Below are 10,128 nucleotides of genomic sequence, written 5' to 3'. Positions count from 1 at the left end.
AAAATTTCAACAAACGTTTGTTGAGAATTACCTGATATGAAACATTGTGACAGGATGTGGGGAAACAATGATGAAAACAATGTAGGAATTATCTTTTAGAAGTTTACAATCTCATATGGGGGATGATAAGTACTTTACATGATACAAAGTCACAAGTGTTTTCCTGTCTGTATGGACAATATACTAGGGATGGGCAGAAGAGCAAACAGTATTACAAATTTCTAGGAAAATTTGTGTTGCTACTAGGGAAGCACAGGAGAGTGTCACAGGTCTTTTAATCTTTTACCTTTTTAACATGTTCCATGTAAATTTGTTCTCCTTTTTAATAATTCTTAAATCATTCTCCTTTTGCCTCTTACCCTATACTCTCCAAGAGTCCTCCCTCCCTACTTGTTAATGGAAATTGAATCCTTCAGAGAATCCAGAAGCTTCCAATACTCCCCACCTATAAACTTTCCTGCAACCCCTACTATCCATGCCTCTTTCCTCCCACTTCCTCCTTTTTGAAAATGAATCCCTTTAACCGAGAGCTGGTTTCCATTTCTGCCTCCATACCCATCAATCTCAAGGACTTTCCCTAATTGAATATCAGCCTCCCAAGTCTCCATATCCCATTTATAAGGTGCTTTTCTTTTTTTCAGTCTTTAAAAAATGCTTCTATATCCTCCAACTTAAAAAAAAAATATTCCCTCATACTTGCCCCCCTCTTCCCTAGCATTCCAAAATAATAATGTATATCCATTTCTTCACTCCAATTCACTCCTTAATTCTCCGTCACCTGGCCTCCACCCCTTCACCCCTGCTACTTCTTTACTACTGCAGCTCTTGCCAAAGTCACCAATAATCCCTTGTGAAAAATCAAATGTGCATGGTTCACTTTCTGTCTTGACTTTTCTACAGTTCCTGAGCCAGCGGGAAGCTCCTTTCTTGCTTTGGTCTCTTGGCCTTTATGGTATTTCTTGATTATGAATTTCCTTCTGCTTTCTTTGTTGAAATCTATTTCTTGATTCACACTAAATGTTCATGTTCATAAGGGCTTCATATTCAGCAGCACCACCCCCACCAATATTCTCCCTGACTTCCATGGTTTTATCCACTTGTACACTGTTTTTAAACTTAACCAGGCCCTGTCTGTCCTCTAAACCATCAACTCTGGATGGTCAACTGTCTGTTGTGCATTTCTACTTGGAGGTACTACAGTTACTTCGCAGTCAACAATGTCTAAAAATCTACTTACCCCCTCCCTACCCTTCACCGACATCCTTACTGGTAGATATTTTCTATGGAAAACAGAAAATTTTCTATTATCTACCAGTCAACCAGACCCAAGAATCATTCTAGATTCCTCCCTCTCCTTGGATGTGGAAAATTCTTGGTTATTTAATAGTTCCTAAATCCAATGTCTGTTGAATGAATGAATGAGACACTCATCCTTTCTCCCTTGAACTATTGCTATAACCTCCTAACTGGCTCCCTTCCTCCATCCTTAAGGTTTCTCCATCTCAGCCCCAATGTATTCTCAACAGTTCCCAAAATAACTGTTCTAAATGCAAATGTGCACTCCTTTCCCTAATACACTTTAACAACACCCTCCTGCCTTTTCAGGCTAAATTCTAAGTACTCTAGTACGTTAGCCTGGAATACAAACAAGGTCCTTCAACATCCTTTCCAGCCCTACCTCCTATACTTCATCATTTCCAAACTAACTGATCATAAGGACCTTCTTGCAATGCCATGACCATGCAAATACACTCTTACCTCCATATCTTAGTTCATGCTATTGCTCCATCCTGAAGAAGCCTATACCTTTCACTGGGTGTACAAAGGTGTGTAAGAGTTAAACAGCACACACTTTGGAGTCAGACCCTGCTTCAAGACTCAGCTCGAGCACTTCTTAGTTGTATGTATAAACTTAGGCAAGTTACTTAACCTCTTTATTTCAGTTTTCTCATCTACAAAATGTGAATGTTGATAGTATATACCTCATGGAGATTTTGTTAAAATTTAGTAAAACAATGAACTTAAAGTTCTTATTCTAGTACCTTTCACAGCAAGTGCTCAATAAATGGCAGCTATGGTTTGCTAACTTTTGCTCTCCTTGCTAAAGCACAGTTGAGATGATCAATCCTGCTCCCCTTCCCTCTACCACTCAACTGTATTCTTCCCCTCCTTATTGCTCCCATCTCTTCCTGTTCAAGTGTTGTCACTGTACCTACTACCAAATATTGTCATTACTGTTTTACTTAACTGATATCTCCATTAGGCTCAGAGAGTAAAAAAATGGCTTCATTTGGTATCCCAAGGATCTAATCCAGGGTCCAGAAAGCAGGATACAATACATTCCTCATGAATGCCAAAAGTTTTAAGTATGAATCCAAAGAAAGGAACATCTAAAGTTCATATGGGAGGGGATTCACTTTTCTTCCATATTTTAAGAGAATCCTCCACTGCTTCTCAATTCTATAGACTTGATCATGAAACTGGGAAGCTGCATAGTTTAATGGAAAATTTCAAGTCAGTTGCATGGTTGGATAGAAAAGTTCCTTAAAAATCATATGAATGTGTCTAAGAATGATCTTCCTAGAGGGTGCTGTTTACACTGGGTCTTGAAGGATGAGTAAGAATGTTATGGAAAAGAAAGGGCTTTCTAGGCAGAGTAAGTAACATGTCTACAGCAGAATGAAGAAAGTGAACAACTAAACACAGAAAATTATTCAGGTGAGCTCTAGGAAATGAGGTTGGAAAAGATGGTTAAGAAAATTGTAAAGGCTTCCTTGAATGTCATGCTGAGAAGTTTAGACTTGATAATATAAGCAATAGCAAACCACTCAGATTCATTTTCATTTTAAAAAGTAACATTTACAGGCCGGGCTCGGTGGCTCACGCCTGTAATCCTCGCACTCTGGGAAGCCAAGGCGGGTGGATTGTTTGAGCTCAGGAGTTCGAAACCAACCTGAGCAAGAGTGAGACCCCGTCTCTACTAAAAATAGAAAGAAATTAATTGGACAACTAAAAATATATAGAAAAAATTAGCCGGGCATGGTGGCACATGCCTGTAGTCCCAGCTACTCGGGAGGCTGAGGCAGGAGGAGTGCTTGAGCCCAGGAGTTTGAGGTTGCTGTGAGCTAGGCTGATGCCACGGCACTCACTCTAGCCTGGGCAAAAGAGTGAGACTTTGTCTCAAAAAAAAAAAGTAACATTTACAGAATATGAAGGAAGGACTGAGGGTAGAAAGGGAAAGGAGAAAGGGAGACCCATTAAAAGAGTAATGCAATGGTACAGGTAAACAGCAACTGGAGACACAGCCTAGAAATTACAGTAATCATCAGAAGTCAGATGTCGAAAGTGAAGGAGATAAAGAGGGAAATACTAAAACTGTTAACCAAAACAGTATGTATAACTATTAATAATTAGATTGTGGAGTAATTACAGAGAAAAGGGACTTGAAGATTTCAGGAGAATATTCTTCCAATATTTATTAAGCTGAGTGTTAAAGTACCTATGGTACAATGAAATGGGAATATCTAGTAGATCCCAGGATATATGAATCTGGATTTAAGAACAAAGACTTCTTTAAGAATAAAGACTTGGGAATCACCAAGAATAAAGCTGGTAATTGAAATCATGAGCATAAACAAGATTGCCCAAAGAGTTCTTGTATAGCAAATAGAGCAGGTGGCAGAGAATAAAATCTTGGAGAATAACAATATTTATGGAGCACACGGTCAAAGGGGAACGAGCCAAGGAAGTGAGAAAAAAGTGAGAGAAATAGAAGAGGCAGCAAAGCACACCACTGCAGACACCAAGGGAGGGTCTTAATATGGACAAAATGGATGTTAAGTGGGATGAGTAAAAACAGCCTCTGGATTGAAAATTATAACATCATGAGCTTCTTTATCTGTAGCAATGTCAATGGACTAGTGGGATCACATGCAGACTGCATTTGGGAAGTGAATGAGAGACGAGAAAGAAGCAGCAGTGATTCTTTTTCAATTAATTTGGCAGTGTAAGAAAGCAGAGAGAGAAGGCAACAACAGAGATTGTGGAGGTGGGGACAAGGACAAAATATTTTGTTTTTTCTTGGGGCTTTTTGTTTTGTTTTTAATATGGGGTAAAACTTGATCATGTCTGCAAGCAAAAGGGGGAAAGAGTCAATGGAGAGAGAAAGATCTAAGATGCAAGACTAAAGAATTAAGCCGACTGAGCAGGTCTCTAAGATGGTGGAAGTGAAAGAGTGGTAGGCAGGTCATCCTTTCCCTGGGAAGGTAAGTAGGTATTTTTCTGAAACTGAGTAGGGGAGGAGAATGAGATGAGGGTTGTCTGAGATATTATAGATTTGTTTAGTAATGGTGGGAGGGAAACTGAGGGAGTCCAAACCACACACCACTATTTTTTGCAGTGGAGTAGGAAGTTAATTATCTGCTCAAAATGGATGTTCAGGAATGGTGTGAGAAGCCCCAGCAGCCACTAAGATAAAGAAACAAAGCTCATGAGTAAAGATATCTGCCAGAAATAAATCCTACCAGTTTTTGCCCTCAGAACAGGCCCCTGGCATGAAGAACTAGAGTCTCAAACTGAATTGGGTTAGGAAGGAAGATCTAGTCAGATTTCTCCTCAATGGAGACGAAAATAAAGGTCTGGGGTAGACTGGGGGTGTCCACAAATTTTATTTAGTTCTGACTCAGAGCAATATCCCCACTGGATTTAAAAGTAGTTTTATAAGAATGGAAGTGGTCAACTTAGAATTACAGGGGATGGAGCAGTTTAATCCAGAATTATGGCTTTATAAGCACTTAAAATATATTAAATACCACCAAAGGATAAAAACAAAATATCCCTACTATCTATAAACTACTTTTTAAGTTATTAAATAACATACAGTTTGGAATTTGTCTCTCTGCCCAAGAGGGCCTTACAAAGTGCTTAGAGCATAGCATTGGCTCATACTTGCTCAATATGAAAAAAGCAATTCTGACAGACCCTGGACTTGCCAAACCCTTTGCCTTACCTTTTAACCTACAAATGTGATATGTATTCAATATATATATATATATATATATATATATATATAAATTCTCCTAATCTAAATCTCAAACCCTGATGTTTACCAGATTCTGAGTCTTATGCAACTGCTGCATGGATTTGGAAAGAAATATTCAGAGGCAAGTGTAGCTCCCAATTTCTGTTTCAACTCCATGTAACCACAAAAAGGAAAACCCAGGTTTTATTGTATTAGTCTAGGTATATCAGAATCAAATTTCCTGTGTGCCCTATATTTTTTACTTTAGTCTACAATGATTTTAGCAAAATTGATCCAATGCTATTATTCTGGTTCTTTTATCATAGAAGAAATATGTTCACTAATATACAAAGTAACTTTATGATAACCCAAGAGTGTATTATATTAAACTGAGACATAAGATATGAAAATAGAAAAATTTTTATCTTGTATAAAAAGCTAAGACAGCAAAAACCTAAAACAGGTAAAATGGCTGTATGAAAATTATGTCATAAAAAGAATATTACTGTATTTAAAAACAATGCCTATACTAGCTATAGCTGAATTCACATTAAGGAATGCAAATTTAGTTTTGGTAATATGAGTGATTATTTTGGACTTTGAATATTTATCAATTTTGGGGGAAACAACTATTTTTCATCTTTAGAACTTGGCCTTTCAAATCTCCATTAACAACTCAGTGGCAAAGAAAAAACATCTGCCAAAACACAGATGACAGCATGAGCAAGTGTCCTAATGGCAGGCATTTAGTGTAATGCTTTACACACTGCTTCTAGACTGCTGGGGCAGCCCCATTAATAAGTACTTTTAAATAGACATTTACTTCCTTAAAATGGCAATTTGTATTTAAAAATAATATATTCTTTAGGAGAAGAAAAAACATTTTCATTTAAACAAACCAAATTACTACTAGACTCAGACAATAAAAATGTTTTTAAATTTACTCATGTATACCCTCGACTTTAAATACTCACTTTGAACGAAGAAAAATCAACCATTAAAAAGACAGTTTATATCACTGTTTTTATTTATTTAAGGCTTTATTTACTAGTTAGTGAATACCACCAAAACTGTTGATGTGCTTTTAAACAAAGTATAATTGGACATATGGGGGAAACAGGGAAGAAAGGAACATAGTAATTCATTCCACATCTTGTAAACCATTACAGTGGTTGCAGAGTGCCTACTGTAACTGAATGAGATGGGTATTTGAGATAACTTCTACAGCAGAGGTCACTGAAACCATAGAGGTTGCTAGGAAATGGCCTGATTACCAGGGCTTTATAAATGAAACTGAAAGCAAAACCAAACTTCAGTATTAATGAACGTACAAATCCATGCCTTTCTTATTCAATCCAGATCCTAAATTCAGTCCCCAATCCCTTGCTTTATAACTACTTTTGTTCTAAGACTATTAACATCTCTTCATACATGGTCCTTTTGAAGCTACATATTAAACATACACACAAATCTATTTTATCTTATGACAGACATTATCATTTCCTCTTTTATATTCCACACTTAAAAGAACTCAAATGCATAATGCCTGTATTTTTTTCAGGTTAATATTAACTAAGCATAATAAAATACTATAAATTATGAATTCTATGACTCTGTAGGGATTTGAACACATTATTATTGTGTGTAAATAAGTGTTAATTATATGTGATCTTAACTATTACTAAAGAAGGCCTAACAGAATTCCTGTCCCCTAAAGTATGATTCCAACAGTTCTAATCTACTTGAAAATAGGACCCCTGTTTTTAAAAATAGTACATGGTTTATACTTTTCGCAATTCAAACTAGCTTTGAATTAGTGATAATGTATTACAAATTTATATTTGGTTCAATATGAAGGCTTCTGATTATACAACAGATACCTGAAAACAGTATTATTTTAGCTATAATGACAGTAATGGCAACAAGCATACTGAAGATGATGACAGGAAACACTACCTAACACCCACCATTTAGATAATAGAGATCTTGATTATTAACAGCTCCAACATGCCAGGATGCTTGGGGAGGGGGAAAAGTGGTAAGCAGGGACTTAAGGGCATCTTGGAAATTGCTCAAAGTCGCAAGCCTTTACGAACAGCACACAGGCTAATAATCCCTTTAAAACCCAATTAATTTAGCATTCTAGGATAAATGTAACAATTGCTGTTATTGGTATTCAAGCGCAATTCTAAATCTTACAAAAAGTTCACAAAAGGCTCTATAGATGTGAAATGTGACAGGCACTGTAGAGTCACGAATATCCCTATTCCTTCCTCATTTTTTAAAGATGAAGCACACGTTTTAAAAAAGCGAAATGGATTCCAAAAGCTTGGGGTGGAGTGGGGGGCTCCTCTGACGTTGAAAGACACCAACTCCCACTCTGCTGCCCATGTGTTTCGACTCGAGGTTACGATCTTCATATTTCAGGTGAAATATGGATTACTTTTAAAAAGGTTCCCCCAGATAAAGTGGGAAAACTTCAACGTACAATTTGGAATGTATGTATTAAAGTGGCTGATGGGGCGTGGGGGTCACGGAAAAGGAGTTTCCAGGAAGCTTATTTCTAGGATCAAAAACAACGACAAAAGATACGTGGCCGGAAGATTCTTTTGATTGAATGCCGAGTTGGAAATTAAACTTAATTGTGTCCTTTACTTCCCCTTTGCTCTTGCATTCAAGTGAGAGGCAAACAGCAGAATCCCCTTCCAGTGGACTTCGCCAAAATGCGCACTTCCATCGCAAGAGGCCCGGGCCCTCCCACTCTCCCTCCCTCAACCCCGAAGGCGTGTAAGCAGAGAAGGGAGAGAGGTGCGAAAGAAGGGGGTCCCTGTCAACTGCCACCCCCTCGCCTCCTATCGCGCCTTTTCTTTCTTTACAGTTAATTTTTGCGCGAGGTGCGTCTGGAGTCTTCCTGGATGTGTGTATCTGGAGACAGAGAATGGGGTGAAGGAGATGAGCCCCGCTCTCACCCAGGGGGAAGAGGAAGACCGAGGAAAGGAAGGAAGGAAGGAAGGAAGGAAGGAAGGAAGGAAGAAGGGGGCGCCCGATTCCCCGCGGGGCCCTCCCACGTCCTGCGCCCATGCCACCTTCTCCCGGGCGCCGCCGGGCGGGTTGGGGCGCAGCCTACACTCCCGCGGGGGCGAAGACACATCAGCCGCAGGGCTGGGGGCGAGGGAGGAACCACTCACCGCAGCACGCCGAAGCCAGCAACAGCGCCGCCACCAGGGGCCACATCTCTGCGCCCGCCGCGGGGTAGCCGCCGCCGCAGGTGTCTGGACAAGCAGCCGCCGCTGTTCCAGGCAGGACCGTCCGCCGCCACCCGTCACAGGCAGGACCCGCTGCCCAGGCTGCCTGGCCGCGCGCATGCGCGCTCCCGCCGCCCGCTCCCCCACGCGAGCGAGCCGCGCACGCGCACTCGACCCCGCCCCGCCGCCGCCGCCGCGGCGGTTGACGCGGCGCCCTCCCCACTCGAGGGCTCGAGTCCCGGCTCCCACCCGGTCCGCTGAGGCTGGCCGCCAGCTCCGGGGCGGTGGCGCGCGCCCAGCTTCCTGGTCACGTCCTGCCGCACCCGCCACCCTCCCGGGTCCGGGTCCTCGCCTGCCACGGGAGGCTGAGCGTGTGTTCCCACGTTCGCGGAGGACCTCATCGCAAGCGCCTCTTTGCGCGGTTCCCTTCCAGCCTCTCGCACCGCCGTGGGCCCCCCTGTCCTCCCGCCACTCTTCCTCTCCTTGCTTTCACTCCCACCCTCCCGCTTCAGGGACCCGGCCAGGCGCTGCTCCCCGCCACCGCGTAGCCCCGGCCCCCGCACCAGTCGCTGGCCTCCCTCCTCTCCCCGGATCCCTCACCCGCCTGCGCACGTCGACCCGCGCGCTCCGCGGGCTCCCGGCTGCACCCATTGCCCCCGACTCCGCCGCCAGCCGCAGCGCGCCCCACGCGGGCGTCTCCCCTGACCCCTCGCGGGCAGTGAGCCCGAGGGCGCCGCGCGCTGGGCCGGAGTGGCGGGCCCCTGCCCGCAGGGAGCCTCCGCTCTGTCGCCCCGCGTGGGTCCGCGCTCTGCTCTGTCAGCCCGCCCTGGCTTTGTTTCCGTCCGAAGCGGTTCTTTTCCCTCTTTCTCACTTGGTTCTTTAGTGTCTTCATCCTCTGAACAGGGTTAATCAAACAAGTTCCATTCGTGATGGTAAACATCTTAAAATGTGGTGAACACTGAAACCGCAGGGACTGTGTGAGGCTTCGTTGCGAACAGGCATTAGCAGACACATGCATGACACTCCTACCAGCAATGTCATTGAGCCCGGTTTGTGACTGGACCATATGCAGTCTTCTGCGCTGTGTTTGGGTTTGACATGCTTGAAAAAGGGTTCGAAATGTGGCTCCAAGCCACAATATGGACAAGGTCTTTGAATATATCGCTGAATCACACAGGCCACATCATTCATACGGAAGCAAAAGCCCTTGTAAAGCTACCTTTAACATTTATCCTGATGAACTCTCTTGTCAAAATGTTAGGCTCTGGTGGCTGCTCTAATGGGGTTGAGTATCTTATCCACTCCCTTGGTTGTTTTTCTCTTACCTGCTGGAAAAGAAAGCAATTTCCCACCACAGTACCCCAGTTCTGCAAATCCTATACCCACCACAATAGCCCACTTCTGCAAATCTTATACACAGAGAGTCTCCTCCTAAGCACCTCATTGTCACCGTAATAAAATCCAGAAAATAAAACTTCTACTGTCTGTGATACTCTGTACCAGTGTATTGTAAACTATAGAGCTCTTTCCTGTTATTGTTTTATGTGAACATCTTCCCCACAGCATTATCAATTCTTTAAAATCAGAGAGAGTAGTTTAAGTATTTCCTGCTCCAAGATTTTCCCTTGAACTGGGCAAACAGAAGGGGTTTAATAAATGTGTCGATGTGACTTGCGGCAAGCATTGCTCTAGTGAAATTTGATTGTTTTTTTTTTTAATGATGAAAAAAAGAAAGAAAAACAATTGTCTGGCAGACATCTCACTAAAACAATGCTTAATAATTATGGTGGTAATGATTTGAATGGCAGCCTTGACACCCTGAGGCAACCAAAGGGACTGATCGATTCTCCTCCAACTGCTGCT

General features: G+C 42.3%; 1 protein-coding gene across 4 annotated transcripts in view; it reads right to left on the bottom strand.

Annotated features, from left to right (window-relative positions):
• The window catches only part of CD47 (CD47 molecule), a 65,935-nt gene extending 57,546 nt beyond the window's left edge, over positions 1 to 8,389 (bottom strand). For all 4 annotated transcript variants that reach the window (XR_001137573.1, XM_012646102.1, XM_012646107.1 and 1 more), the window contains exon 1: positions 8,209 to 8,389. Coding sequence is in view for 3 of the 4 variants with exons in the window: in XM_012646102.1 (XP_012501556.1) it covers positions 8,209 to 8,254 (46 nt within the window). In the remaining variant the exon portion in view is untranslated. The remainder of the gene's footprint in view (positions 1 to 8,208) is intronic.
• Positions 8,390 to 10,128: the final 1,739 nt, after the last annotated feature.

Source organism: Propithecus coquereli, unplaced genomic scaffold (assembly GCF_000956105.1).
Source record: "Propithecus coquereli isolate 6110/MARCELLA unplaced genomic scaffold, Pcoq_1.0 Scaffold105, whole genome shotgun sequence".
Taxonomy (NCBI): domain Eukaryota; kingdom Metazoa; phylum Chordata; class Mammalia; order Primates; family Indriidae; genus Propithecus; species Propithecus coquereli.
This window is presented reverse-complemented; position numbering and strand designations above follow the sequence as displayed.